The sequence below is a fragment of the Coffea arabica genome, chromosome 2c (genome assembly GCF_036785885.1).
Source record: "Coffea arabica cultivar ET-39 chromosome 2c, Coffea Arabica ET-39 HiFi, whole genome shotgun sequence".
In the NCBI taxonomy this organism is placed as follows: domain Eukaryota; kingdom Viridiplantae; phylum Streptophyta; class Magnoliopsida; order Gentianales; family Rubiaceae; genus Coffea; species Coffea arabica.
Genome location: NC_092312.1, coordinates 16,225,310 through 16,240,276, shown reverse-complemented (window position 1 = coordinate 16,240,276; position 14,967 = coordinate 16,225,310). Strand labels below are relative to the sequence as shown.

The 14,967-nt window shown below is 36.2% G+C and overlaps 2 protein-coding genes across 4 annotated transcripts; one reads left to right on the top strand and one right to left on the bottom strand.

The window, feature by feature from the left end:
- Positions 1 to 1,328: 1,328 nt before the first annotated feature.
- Positions 1,329 to 6,094, bottom strand: LOC113726289 (diaminopimelate decarboxylase 1, chloroplastic-like). The gene is made up of 8 exons (XM_027249922.2): positions 5,506 to 6,094; positions 4,838 to 5,012; positions 4,366 to 4,515; positions 3,596 to 3,757; positions 2,947 to 3,132; positions 2,373 to 2,495; positions 2,210 to 2,299; positions 1,329 to 1,604 (listed from the first exon to the last, which is right to left on the bottom strand). The coding sequence occupies exons 1-8, from the start codon at positions 5,985 to 5,987 to the stop codon at positions 1,524 to 1,526; spliced, it is 1,449 nt and encodes a 482-aa protein (XP_027105723.1). The 5' UTR covers positions 5,988 to 6,094; the 3' UTR covers positions 1,329 to 1,523.
- A 3,832-nt stretch (positions 6,095 to 9,926) lies between these two features.
- Positions 9,927 to 14,891, top strand: LOC113726287 (phosphatidylinositol/phosphatidylcholine transfer protein SFH3). Of its 3 annotated transcripts, none has more exons than XM_027249921.2 (14): positions 9,927 to 10,253; positions 10,917 to 11,041; positions 11,507 to 11,768; positions 11,997 to 12,096; positions 12,185 to 12,451; positions 12,573 to 12,650; positions 12,769 to 12,870; positions 12,959 to 13,008; positions 13,130 to 13,229; positions 13,324 to 13,419; positions 13,638 to 13,709; positions 13,884 to 14,001; positions 14,112 to 14,512; positions 14,655 to 14,891. In XM_027249921.2, exons 2-14 carry the CDS (start codon positions 10,996 to 10,998, stop codon positions 14,739 to 14,741), a joined length of 1,779 nt encoding a protein of 592 aa, XP_027105722.2. In that variant the 5' UTR covers positions 9,927 to 10,253; positions 10,917 to 10,995; the 3' UTR covers positions 14,742 to 14,891. The 3 variants fall into 3 exon arrangements, with proteins under 3 accessions (XP_027105722.2, XP_027105721.2, XP_027105720.2); XM_027249920.2 differs by having other exon boundaries at positions 9,932 to 10,179; positions 13,635 to 13,709; XM_027249919.2 differs by having other exon boundaries at positions 9,933 to 10,253; positions 13,635 to 13,709.
- The last annotated feature ends 76 nt before the right edge of the window (positions 14,892 to 14,967 follow it).

Genomic DNA, 14,967 nt, shown 5'->3' with positions numbered 1-14,967 from the left:
TAAAACTGGAGTTGAGTGGTCATTTGAGGATCACCCCAGTCATGGGGTCATAACCAAAACGCCACTTATGTTATGTACCTATTTCTAATGATTAGGCTCTGGAACTGCATTCATATTTTACTTACAAAGCAGGGACGTAATTTAGATTTAGTACCACCTGTTACCACATACTTTCTACCAAAGTAGATGTATTGGTTTTTTTTTTTTTGTCTCCTTTTGGATTGATAGTAGTTTACAACTCCAATAATACTTAGTTAGTATAGTAATGGAGTTTTACCTTTGACTTCCCTCGTCTGTCAGTTTTTCTCTATTCTCCCCATGTTCCTCTTCTTGATTGTGCTTGCACTCGGTCTCTTCTTCTTCTTCACCCTTTTTTTTTTTCTAAAAAAAATTCTGCTCTGTTTTCTTTTTCCCATTACAAAAGGAGGCATGTTCTAGGGTTGTAAAAAATCTTGACAGTTTTATAATTGGCAGCAATCGTTCACAATTAATTAGATTTCCAAGTTTAAAGCCAAAAAAAGACCAATTATAATGATATGAAGGTGGCTGAGATTGTAAAAAATCTCATAATTGGCAACAATCGTTTACAATTAATTAGATTTCTAAGTTTAAAGCCAAAAGAGACCAATTATAATGATATGAAGGTGCACAAAGTCGGTGATGCCAAGAATCAACGAAAACACACGTACATAAGAGTCACATGACACAACTCATAGACTAACGTACAACGAAAAACAAGATTGGAAACGGGAATTGTACCAACTGCATTATGCATTGCACGTCCAGGAAGCTCCACCTCTGTCTGACCAAAAAAAAAAAAAGGTCAACAAAGAACGTACGTGTGCTCCTGCTGCCCTCACATAACATCACATGTCTGTCAAAACATAAATCTCTCTCTCTCTCTCTCTCTCTATATATATATATATATATTTTAGTATTTTGCTTAATCCCAGCCCAAGCGGTAATGCATGTCCAGCTTCGTCATTCCCGTTACATTGTTAATAGTAGCATGGTTTTAGAAGCTAACGAAGCTTATTAAATGGTTGGCTGCCTAAGTATAGACAAAATAAAGCTCAGAAGGAGAACCGCGTAGGCCAAAGGGCTTAACTGTGTCGTTTTTGCAGGAATTCTTTACCCTTTCTTTTTTTCTTTTAAACTTGTAAGCAATTAACAAGGTCAATTTGTAGATAACTTTAAAGCTTTAATTAGTGTCTGCAATCAAACTCTTCCAAAAATAAGTTCAGATTTACCAACTGCGAGCATATTATCTCTGAAAAGGCTCATCAGGACTCGTAGATAACTAAAGTTCTTCTTCCTCACAACCGACAAACAGAAAACAACCTTTGATTTGATCAACTGACTTACGGATGCCATCCAAAAAATTGTTAAGGTACACAACAAATGCAACACCAGGGGCTCTTGAAAAATTGTCAGCCTATATAGGTAGCTACAGAAGCAACCTCCTAGCGCAATATGCTAAAACTGGTACAGCACTCCAGCAGGCAATATACTATTACTACAATTCAAAGATCCTTGAAAAATTTCAAATGGTCTTCAAATGTCTCCGCGTGCCTGATTTTGGATACTGAGCCATCATCTTCAACCTGAAAACAACATTAATTGCAATCTCAGAATGAGTTCCTACATTATATAATTACAGAGACCGAAGTAGTAACAATATGAAACTTTAGTTCTGATTAGATGTACAAGGATGCAATGTAATTGTCCATGCAATTTAATGAAAATAGTAAGCACATATCTGCACCATTGAGTTGTTCTGGCTCTTTATGGGCAGTCAGTTGAATGAGAAAAGATTAAAAATTCAGCAACTAGAGCAAACTTTTCAATTCTGTTTACTTCCTTCTTTCTTATTAACGCACAGCCAGGAACTGTTTCGTCGAGATACTAACAAGCATAAGGACACAACCCCCTTGTTTGTCAGAATTTGAGAAAAGGACTTTCAGATCTTTTTGTAGTTTTTGTCTTTGGAGGTTTCTAAAATATAGATGGAAGGAACATGTCACATATCTAAGCAAAAACTTGAAATACTGTCACAAAAGCCACTATAATGCTGGCAGGCAGCCCATTTCTTAAACATTCTTCATTAAGTCAGTAGTAAGGTTAATAAGCACTAAGAATCATTCAAGTTTAGGTATAGTGCAATGTTTCTCAAAATGTACAAGTGCAAAACAAAGTTAGCATTACAGACCCAGTATTCTGGAGGGCGCATCTTGAGATTGTATGTTGATGCCATACTCATGCAGTAAGCACCTGCATCATGAACTACCAAGCCGGCACCCTGATAGCATATCAATGGATCAGAATAATTAAAAAATCAAGACTTTTGCTGAATAAATGGAGTGAAAACTTACCCTTGAAGGGGTTGGAAGTTTCCTATCCTTTCCCAAGAAATCAGCAGACTCACAGACAGGACCCACAACATCAAAGGTGGAAACCTCAGCATCGCTTGGCGGAGGAGAAACCAACTCTATGTGCTGCAGTAAAAAATGTCATTCAAAATTATTGCTGCACAGTGCACGCCAAATAGAATTATGGGATTGTACTAACGATTTACTGCTTGAGATAGATGCCAATTTATTAAGATAATTGTTTTTGAAAAGTTCTTTCCCCAAAATAGAAAATAATTAATAAAAATTTGTATGGTGCAACTACCATCATAAATGCACTTCAACTGCAAGGGAATAGGGAAAAATAGTCAACTCTCATATGAGGCTAAATAAAGAGTAGCTTATTTCTGAAAAAACCCCAGCCCACAAAATCTAAGAAAAGATCAAGGAAGAACTACGTAAAATATACTTATGATCTATTTTGGTTGCACATGCATTACTTTCACACATCTGCTTCATAATAAATTAATATGAGGATGCCTGTCTGAAGTGGCTTTGGTTCATCAACAGGATTAACTGAGAGCAGCGGAAGTCTCACTTGATAAGCATCATACAGACTAGGACGGATAAGTTCTGCCATGCTGCCATCAATTACAATGAAATTTTTCGTCCCATTAGTTTTGACTCCAGTAACGCGATTAACCAAGCAACAAGTATTTGCGATAAGTGATCTGCCAGGTTCAATGATGAGATTGAGGTTTCGTGAAAGCACCAACTCTCGAACCTGCAGGAAATAGGCAAACATATAAAAACACTGTGTGAACATACATAGCCTAGAGTAAAAGTAAAAACACTCTAGACTCTGTAGTCCTAGAAGACTATGCTTTAAAAGAATAGCATTTCATTCAGTGTTTAACATGCAACAATGAGAAATCAATTAAATTGCACCAACTAATGTGTCAAGGGGCCATAGGTGAACTGCAGTAAGAATGTCTGGTGTGAGTTCTAACCAATCATAACAGAAGAAACACAAGATTTCCATTAACCTTCAAACAAGCGACACATTACAACTCTTCCAATCCATTTTTATATTAGTATCTCTGTTTAAATTTATTATAGTAGAAACTAGAAAGCAATTTTCTATATTAGTCGCTCCAGCTATTTATCAATATCACATAATCAAAAAAGAAAGGGGAGGGATCTCTATAGTATGAAAAAATACACTGTAGTACATTTATGGTCCTTACAGTGTCAATAAGATCTCTAGGTGCGGGAAGGATAGCCCCTGTATGATGGTAATCAATTCCCAAACCACCTCCAATGTTTAGGTAATCAATTTGAAATCCTTGGGCTCGAATCTCGTCAATGTAGTTAACCATTAAGACTGCCGCATCTCTGAAAATGTCTACCTGCAGAAAAGTAAGATTTCACCACCAGAAGAAACATAAATAAGTACTATGCATCTATCATTCACCTACTCTATGTGAATGATAAGATTACCATTCTGATATGTCAATATGTGCAATAGATCTTGCAAGCTATAGAATGTGAACATTGTTGAGTTGCATATGACTGAGACAGAGAGGTGCAAAACAATTGACAAAGATTTAAACGAAGTAACAGACAGTTCCATACACAGGAACAGAGAGAGACTGGCAACAGAAAGTTGCCTAAACAAAGAAATGCCCAAACACGAGTACAACTAACATCTATTCAGGAACCATATAAAATACGTTATATCTATTCAGAGGAAATAAAAGCCGAATAAGAAAAAGAAGCCCCCAAACAGAAGTGCAGCACCAGATAAAGTTAAGTTTTTCCCACATTTTCTTCCCTATCTTTCTGACAGGTAGGTAGGGAGTGGAAGCATAATGTCAATCAAGGTAAAGTATGATGCTGAAGAGAAAGGTAAAGTACGATGTTGAAGAGAAAAAATTGAATCTTCAAAGATGCTCGTATTCGACATCTTAAAATCTAAACCAAAAGAAAAGCATGTTGAATACTTTAAAGAGCATACCTTAGTAATGGTAGAACCAAGATGGCAATGGGCCCCAACAAGCTTTAGTTCATTAGGATGAGACTTTACAGCATCTAGAAACCATTGCAGCTTCTCATTCCTGATACCAAATTTTGAGTTTTTGTTTCCAGTAGCAACATAAGGATGGACCTGGTTCAAGCATATATTATGCTTCTTGGCCCAATTAACTCGTGATTCATTTATTTCAAACAATGTAAAATAAACTTAATCAAGCTCATTTCAGAATCAAGGGTTCAGATGTAAATCAGACATGAATCTGGGATTTTGAATAGTCTAGGTTCTAACAGATGAATTGAACAAAAGAAGCGAAGGTCTAGAAGAATTAGGGTAAGACTTTTTCCTGCTCCACAAGAAGTAATGACCGAAACAGCGTAGCACTAATAATGGATGAAATTAGGATAATCAATGTTCTTGTTATAAATCTCGTATTCACGTTTTGGAACATAATTACCTGTGGATCGACATCGGGATTAATACGCAATAGCACATTGACCTTCTTCCCAGCAATCCTTGCGGCTGCAACAATATTTTCTAAATCAAATTCACTATCAACATTTACAAAGACACCTGCTTCAGCAGCTAGTACTAGATCCTCCAACAGCTTGCCATTTCCATTAAAGATGCACCTGTGCAACAAAAAATCAAATATACTAACTTATGCTTATCAGGAAAGGCTAGATTCAGATGGCTGTTGTAAATTTCAAGTATACGATTTACTTTAGCTATAATGCAGCAACATCGGAGATAATATTTGGATATATTCTCCGTTTCCTATACGTTTGTTAGTGAAGGCAATCATTTTGTGCATTTTCAATTATAATTAAAAGGCCCTAACGAATTGTAGCAAAAAGAAAGAAAAAGAAGTAGGATGCAGGGTGTTTAGATATCATGAAGCAATAAGTTTCTTAGGCTCCTAAAAGATTTCCAGCATTGAATACCCGATAGTTCCAAATATTCGCCGAGAAGAACAAAAAGAAAACTTATTTCTTTTAGTTTTATCTTGATAACAGGTCGTCAAAGTTACAATCTTGCAGCTACAATAAAGATATCACAAACGACTTAAATAATCAACTCATAGAAAATCTAAAACAAAAAGGGGAAAGGAATATGTAGTATTACTTCGTGGGATCAAAGCCAGCATGGAGAGCTAACTTGAGCTCATTTCCGCTAACCAAAACCGCCCCACAACCCAAGTGCCTCAGATGCTCCAAAATCTTGAGATTGTTATTAGCCTTAATCGCATAGCCAATAATCGAACTCAATCCCTCTAAAGCATCCTTATAAGCCTCAACATTTCGAGTAATTTGGGGTTTACTATACAGATAAAAGGGTCGTCTTTCTACAAAATCCACGACATCTTGAACCCTAAGGCCCTCGCAGTACAAAAACCCATCATCGGATTTTGTAAAGCAGTGCTGAAACTTCTGGGTTTCTGGCTCTGAGGCGGTTGTTGACAGAAGTGCTCTCAGGCTGAAGGTTCTTGAGGTGGGCTTGATGGCTAAAATGGATTTAAGGGAGAAGAGGTTCGGAGGGTACCTTAAGGATTTGCAAAGGGATGATGGAGTGTGGGAGACGAGGTGGGAGTGTGCAGCGGTCGCCATGGTTAAAGGGAGGAGAAAAAGAAGTGCAGACTGCCCAGCTGAACGAGAGTGGGAGCAGACCAGCGGACCAGAGGGAGTAGGGGGGTTTTAGGTTGACAATAGACGGGAACAATAGACTTATTTTGGTGGAATATAAGCCCCAATAAATATTTGCTCCTATTTTTTATTTACACTTTCACCATTTATTTTATCATATAATTTGATAAATAAAAATCATATGATTAAAATGATAATAAAAATATAATTAACAAAAAATAAGAGTGCAAATAATAATTCCTATAACTGAAAAGCTACAGAATATCATGCAAAATCAAACTTCAGCAGACATCTCAATTAAAATAAATAAAAAATTTGGTAATCAAGTTTTAAGACTATATTTGATTACCGTCTAAACTTTAGTTTCATAATTGGACATTGATAATTGGATTTCGTACGAGAACCAATAATTCGATTATTTCTGAAATTGAAATGCCAATATTAAGCTAAAATATTTCAATTTTCTCTAAAAATTTATTGCACCGAAATATTTAATATGTTTTTTCCAAGGCCTTTGTCAGTTGTCCAAAACCTCAAAATTCTCAAAAATTCGAACTAGTCTTAAGAAACAAATACTAATTACTAGAGTCGTTAGTAGTTAGTACTCAATAGTCAAATAGCCAATACTTCAATTAATCAATAAGGTTGTGAGTAGTATTACGTAGTCAGAGTAAGGATGCAAGGAGGCTAATGGGGCCGCCCGGGGAGGGGGGGGGGTGGGGGAGTGTACTCCTCCCCATTTTCTATCCCGTCACCTGCTTAAAAAAATAAATATATATGTATATAATTATATATATATATAATATTTAATATAATTAGTTACAAATTTATAATAATATTATTATTAGTTATATGTATTATATAATGTATATTAGTATATGTACTATAATTGATATTATCAATTATATTAATAATTATATATGTCTACTAATAGAAATTATTAATTAGTTATACTAAATTTATTAATATATTTATACTAAATCCTTAATTATATTTAATACAATAACATTTTTTCTCAAAAAAAAAACACAAGCACAATAATGAATTAGTGATTGTATTTGTGTCAAAAGTGAAAACTTGACTACTTTAGTTGTATTTATTTCATAATGTTGGATTGTATTCAAATAACTTTTATTTGATTGTTTTTATAAATTTCAATTGTGAAATTACAATGAATAATAACTTGATGATGTATTGATATTTTAGTACTTGATTATTTGCTAAAATTTAACTATAATGAAATTATATAACAAATTTTTATTAGCCCTTTGGATTAAGCGAGCCGGTCGGGGCGAAGGGGATTTGTGGGCAGCGGGGCTTGGGGGCGGGGAACCCCGTTGCCATCCTTAGTAAGTAATTACTATTTGCTAATTAGTGTTTAGTAATATATCTGGATATAACTAATATATATATAGTAAAAATTTTTAAAATTTGGCCAGTAATAGGCAATTCGGTAATGTACTTTTAATATTTAATATTACCAAACATTAATTTTCGATATATTTCGGTATTATTGAATTCCATTTTATCGAAATGCAAAAATCCAATCTAGATTGGATTGGCTGGTTTTTGAGTTTTTTTTCTAAAATTTGAATAGCCCTAGTATAAGATGTATAAAAGTGAGTGCAATTTTATTTGTCATATATATATATATATATATATATAACCCTTACATGTGCGTGTAAAACATTGAATACTTTTTTCTTTTCTATTTTCTGTAGAGTAGCTGTTAAAAGGATAACTCAAAAAAAGAATTGACTTTTTTTGCCCCTAATTATTTTTTGTAGGAATTGGGTCAATAATTGTCTGCAAATGGTGTCTTCTCCAAAAAACCATTTTCTAGCTTATTGTGGACTTTATTATGAGATATTTTTGGCGACCAAAAAAAAGAGCAAGATTTTACAAATTAATTACTGCTTTAGTTAGGTTTTCAATAAACAATAAGATATTAAATAACTATACAATTAAGTAAGAAAAGAATGCTCATTTTAGTGCAAGCAAGATAAGGAAAAGTATCTTATGTGGAACACGAGACTTGCTTTTCTTGAAAATATCACTTTTTTGTTTCTTGAACATAATATAGATCCATTATTGGATGTCATTCTATTCTAATTATCAAGTTAATATAGCCATTTATTATGAAGTATTTATGTCAGTTATTTTGTGCAAATTAAATGGAGAAAAAATAGCAGTTCATCAATGATGTAGAGTTTAGGGCCATTAATCTTAATTCTTGAGATCATAATCCCAAGATAATGAACCGATATGTTTGTACTTTTATCAATTCATACATTGCACTTTTACTTATAATAATTAATTATTAGTAGTATATACTAATTAACAGGATCTTTGTCGCTTAAAACAGAAAAAAGAAAAAAGGATACTTCTATGGCAATATACTTAAGAGTTCAACTCTGGAATAGGGCTGCAAACTCGAGTTCAAGCTCGAGCTCAAAATATCAATTCTGACTCGCGAGCTCGAATATATATATATATATATTTATTTATTTTAATAGTAAAATTACAGATACATCTCTAATATTTTATTATTTAGTAAGAAAAATATTATTTTATTTATTTTTTAAAAAATAAAAATAATTATTTTTCTTATTTTTTCGAGCTTGACTCGACTCGAATTTGAGTTGAACTCGAGTACGAGTTTGATAAAACTGAGTCGAGACTCGGTTCGATTGAATCAAAATTCAACTCGACTAGACTAGTTTACATCCCTACTCTAGTATCCGCTTGGCCTATTGAGACATCATTTGCCAAATGGGGTTTAGTGGCAATTACCCGTTGGAAGGCTTTTGTGTTAGCTGGAGCAGGAAAAATTTGGGCGTAGCTAAGTAGTTGAACTATTCAGAGGAGATTTATCATTTTTCTGCTTTGGAAATATTTTATTGTTAGCAGACAGCAAGTGGAGTCATCTATAATCTCTCGAGTCTTGACCAAGTTTAGAAATTTCGAGCAAGTTGTTTATATGTTGGTGTATTTTATGGACAATGGAGTCAATATATGACTATTTCTTCTCCATTTTCCCTTTCCTTCTGCTTTTTTTTTTTTTTTTTTTTTTTTTGGGGCAATCAATGTATGTCTACTTTTATCGCTAGAACAGCAAAAGATTTACCTAAAAATAAAAGAAGATAAGAAATTAATACCCTTGAATTTTTTTGGCGGGTATTGGCTTAGTTGACCAGAATCCAGAGACAGACATATACATGGAGGACATATGAACGATTCCTCCTCCGGGAATGAATTGCAATTGAAACTAAGGAAAAGAAACTTAGTGGAGCACCACGACATTATAATGTAAGAGCAACGATGAGTTTTGAGATTATTATATGGGAAATGGACACTTCAGCTGTAGGTAGGTATTGATTTACATAAAAAAAAAAATGCTAACATGTTTTCTTCAAGTTTGATGGTAATATTTATGTTGACACCAACTCTTTCACGGACTAGTTTTAGGTAAGTAATTACTATGTTTTACTCAATTATTAGTCGTTACCATCATCGTTTTCACGTGCCCTCCCATGTATATTACGTATCATATATATGTTAACTCTGTAAAAGTATGAATGTCTCTTTGTTTCCTGTTGACGGTGATTTATGAATTTGCGTTTTCTGCCAAAAGGGATGTCGTAATTATATATAAGCCAATTGTAATTAATGTCAGATTTCTAAATAAGCGATTTCTAGTTTTTCCAGTAAAAGTAAATGTAAACCTGGGCGGGGCGGGAACCAGAATTTTACCTTTTTTTTTAAAAAAAAAAAAATGAAGCGAAAAGAGAGGTTAGTTAAATTAGTTACGTGCATTGACAAGGAAAAATGGCCTGCAAATGGAAATGCAAATCCAAATCGAACGGAGCGGCCTTACACTTGGCGTACTCTGTGTGTGTGTGGGCGAAACATCAAAACATGATCCTTAATTAATGACCAAACATTTTTCCAATACGAAATACTACCGCCTAATGGCGACGGTAAGAATAGGAGAATATTGCAGACGGACAGGTCGTGTATGGACGAACATGTGACCTTGTCAAAAACAATCATCTCCAATTTCTCTCTCCCCCTCCATGTTTTTCTCTCTTAAAAGTTGAATAATTTCTCGTTAGATGAGTATTGTCCATTGGCTGTCTCTTTGCCACCGCAATTTGTGAGTTTAATTCTGTGATTAAATATCCTTCCCCGCCCTTCCTCCCAAAAAGTCCAGCATTTTGTTTGTCACTGGTAATCTACATCTCTCCTCTCCTCTCCTCTCTCTATCTCCTTCTCATTAGCTTAGCTTCGGAGATTAAATGATTGCAATTCTACTTCTCCATCGTTCTTCTTACATGACATCCCTTTGTATGGTTTTCTTGTTTCTTGCTTCTTTGAACGGTGATGATGATGGCAATGATAGTGGTGTTGTACTTTTACTTGCAATTTTATATTTAGAGGCATTTTGGGTTTGGACACCAACCCTTTGCAGGGGATGATTGACTGACTTTTCGCTCTTTTCTTTAAAAGAATATCTGATTTTCTGTTACCATGTTTCCTCATTTGTCCACTAAAGACCTATCTATTCATGGTTTTAAAAGAAATGACAACACCAACATGATATATAGTGATCGAAATTCATTGAGTTTCTGCTCTTTCAGCGGACCCTTTTTTGAGCGAAACTCACAGGTCATGTATCATGTGTCAAGTAATGTGTATGAATTAAGATCATGTATGCTTATGGAGTTGAAACTTTTGGACGCATTATGATGCGTGATGATTTCCAAAATCGTGATTATTATGAGTTCATCTGATGAATGAATTCCGGTTACATCGGAAGATGGAAAAGGAGAAGACTATTTTGAGCTGGATATCTTTTTTAGTCCCCGACTAATTTCGTTGTAAAACGTGTAGGGAACCTGCAAGTGCGTAATTTCAGACATTGTGAAAGCCCCCTTTGCACCTCAAGAGATCAAACTACCAAACTTTGATCATGAGTGACGCGATGTCTGGACCAATTGAACGACCTTACAGGCCAAGTAAGTTGTATTCCTGTCTCATTTCCTAGCTATATTCATGATCTGATATTTCCCTTTTCTTTTTAGCACTAGGAGTTAACAAGAATGAGAAAACACAGAAAAGCTTGCAGCTTTAATTCCACTTATTCACAGTCACCAACAAATCTTTTGTTTTTTTTTTTTTTTTTCTTTTCACTTCCCCCCGGCCCTCTGAAGAGGAAATAGATTTTACTGTAAGTTCTGATTTTGATAGAAGATAAAAAAAAAAGCTCAAAAGCTTGAGATATGGTGCCTTGAGTTTAAAGAAGCTGCACAGGTTTAAGCATTTTACTCGTCTACAGCTAGAAAAAGTTTGTTAGAATTGACTTAATAATTTACCTTGCATCCCAATCTTTTTTAATGTTCTTTTATGTTGAGATAGAATTTTTATTTGTTTATCATGAAAACAATGTGTTTGAGAGCTCCTCCTGCCAACTACATTGACAGGCATGGAAAAGATTGACCTTGAAAATGCTGATGATGAGAGGAAGACAAGGCTTGGGTCTCTCAAGAAGGCAGCAATTAGTGCCTCTACCAAGTTCAGGCACTCCTTGACCAAAAAGGGGAGAAGAAACAGCAGAGTCATGTCTGTTGTGTTCGAGGATGAGCATGATGCAGAGGAACTAAAAGCTGTGGATGCCTTGCGTCAAGCACTTATCCTGGAAGAGCTGCTCCCTTCAAAACATGATGATTATCACATGTTGCTGAGGTTTATTCTTATCCTATTCTCAGAATAATGTTTGTACCATTTCTTGTTGTTAAAGTAGGCAAAAGTGTAGCTGGTTTCAAGATGGATTGGATGTCTAATCCAACTATTTATTCCAAGTTGAAGAAATAGTACAGTTGATAAATATAGACATAAAAAAAATTAGATTATACCTATAATTTGGGCAAAAATGAAAACCATAGGCCTAATAGGTTCCACTGTTATATCCAGATTTTTGAGGGCCAGGAAATTTGACATTGAGAAAACAAAGCAAATGTGGGCTGATATGATCCAGTGGAGGAAGGACTTCGGTGCAGACACAATCATGGAGGTATTTGTCATTCCCGAGTGCAACATCTTATGTTTAGGATTAACTGAGTGAGCATATCTAAGTACATAACGGACAACCCTTTGTTTAGGACTTTGAGTTCAAGGAAAAGAGTGAGGTGCTCAAGTACTATCCACACGGGCATCATGGGGTTGACAAGGATGGGAGACCTGTTTATATTGAAAGACTTGGACAGGTTGATGCTGTCAAGCTCATGCAAGTCACGACCATGGACCGCTATGTTAAGTATCATGTCCAGGAGTTTGAAAGGACCTTTGCTGATAAGTTCCCAGCCTGCTCTATTGCAGCCAAGAAGCACATTGACCAGAGCACTACCATTCTGGATGTGCAAGGAGTGGTAAGTCGAGTTCTTCTGGATTTATGTACCCAAAAAATGATTCTTGCTGTCAAGAATTTCGCTTAGACAAGGACAATAAATGGAGCTGGTATAGAGCTAATGACAACTATGACTGGCTCAGGGACTGAAAAACTTCAACAAGTCTGCAAGGGAGCTTATTCAACGTCTCCAGAAGATTGATGGTGACAACTACCCAGAGGTACTAACTCCCGTCTGTTTTGCTCCAGTCACAGTCAATTGTTTTTGGTCCTGTTTTTCTACTAGGGATAGCTCTGAAGTTTGTTTTGCTCTTCTAAAATGTTCTTTGTTCAATACAGACGTTGTGTCGCATGTACATCGTCAATGCTGGCTCCGGATTTAGGCTTTTGTGGAACACTGTCAAATCATTCCTTGACCCCAAGACCACCGCAAAGATCCATGTAAGCTCATACATACCATCAGCTACCTCAAAGCATTACTATTTATTCTCACCTACTGAAAACGAAACATAATTTTCACCATCTCCAGGTTCTAGGCAACAAATTCCAGAGCAAACTCCTTGAAGTAATTGATGCCAGGTAAGCTTTAGTTAATAGATGTGAAGCCTAGCTCTCAGCTTTTCAATTCTCACTGGGCTGGCATCAATTCTACACAACTTTACTTGACACTACTTTTTTATCTTCCTAAATCTTGCATCAGCGAGCTACCTGAATTCTTGGGTGGTACATGCACCTGTGCTGATAAGGGTGGATGCATGCTTTCTGACAAAGGCCCATGGAACGACGCAGATGTTATGAAGGTTGGTTCATGAGTTGAAAGCTTTCTGAATTTACATCTGAACATTGATTTATCAACGAGAACACTGAAGGCTTATGATATACAAAATTGACCAGATGGTTCGCAATGGTGAGCACAAATGCTCAAACAAAATCATCATCCCAAATGTTGACGAGAAAACAATTTCAGAGGACGAGAATGCCAACTCCAAGGTACACAACAACGCCTACCATTCCATTTAATCTGGTTTGATCATTGATGGCCTTGGTTCTTTCATACACCCTACATTTTCTTTTTGGGTAAAATTTGCCTCATCGGGTTTTGAGTTGTGAGTCATTGCTTTGAGGCTGAGAACTATTTCATTCCTTTGAATGCAATAATGCTGAATGTATTTGTTCTGTCCTCTTATTATGTCGTGAACGCGAAGAAGAACCATTCCTTCAAACTAGAATCTCCCAGGGTCCAAAGGACACGCTCGCAACTCTCCGCCGTTCAGGAGGAGGTACATTTGCCTTGCGTAGTTTCGTTTGATTTGATGGTCAGAACTTGAAACTAACCATGCAATGCAAGCCCCATCCATCCTGGTGTAATTAAATTGACTGCGTCCAAACGAGTTGGAACTTTCACCATGACTGCTAGGGATAATTTTTCTTTCTTTTTTTTTTTTTTTTTGGAGGTTGCAAGCAAGTGCCGCCCCGTCACCGAGCCCGAAAGATGCATTCCAGTAATGGAGAAAACTGTTGATACGACTTGGCATAAAATATCGAAAATCGACGACTTTGCCCTTTCAAAAGGTGCTCGCTCGATCACCGACTGATGCTTTGCTCTTTTATCTTTCTCGCACGCGTAAATGTAGATTGTTTGATCCGGATCTGAATAATCTGTGTTTTTATGCATGTAAAAGCCGCGGATTATTACCCAGTGCATCATCATGATGCTTGCAAGGGCAATGATGGATTCAGCAACCAGGTTTTCACCGGGGTAATGACCTTCGTCATGGGCATCGTCACCATGGTGCGCATGACGCGCAACATGCCAAGGAAGATGACAGATGCAACCTTCTACTCTAATGGCTCCATGTACGGTGTTGAGGCTATGGTTAAAGGCCACGCTTATGAACTCCCGGCGCCGGCCATCTCCAGCGCTGATTACTTCACCATGATGAAGCGCATGGCTGAGCTGGAGGACAAGATGTCCGTCCTCGGGAATAAATCCCAGACCATGCCACCTGAGAAAGAGGAAGAGCTCAACAATGCCTTGAGTCGAGTTGACGCCTTGGAGCAAGAGCTTGCATCAGCCAAAAAGGTACTGCTCGTTAGCTGTTGGCCAGCCCTACCATATAGGAATGGAATGGTCGGGTGGTGTCAGTGGTTGGTAACAAAGCCAAAATAAATAAGCTGTGATAAACGTCTCCTAACCACCGCATGTATTTCTCTTCCATTTGCAGGCACTTGATGAGGCTCTTCTCCAACAGCAAGAACTCCTAGCCTACATTGAGAAGAAGAAGAAGAAGAAGAAGTTTTTCGGTTTCTAAGCCTGGAACCATGAAGTTTGTATAGGAAGAAGGATATAGTGATTTTTTTTTTCTCTTCTAATCTTTCTGGTAAGACTCAAAAAGTGTGTTGAGTGTTATGCTCCATAACAACGTTTGCTTTGTCAAATTCTTGGATCAGAGCTTTCTGTATATTAACACACACATATATATATATATATATATATATACATATATATCATTCAATCACACAAACATAAGGAATTCT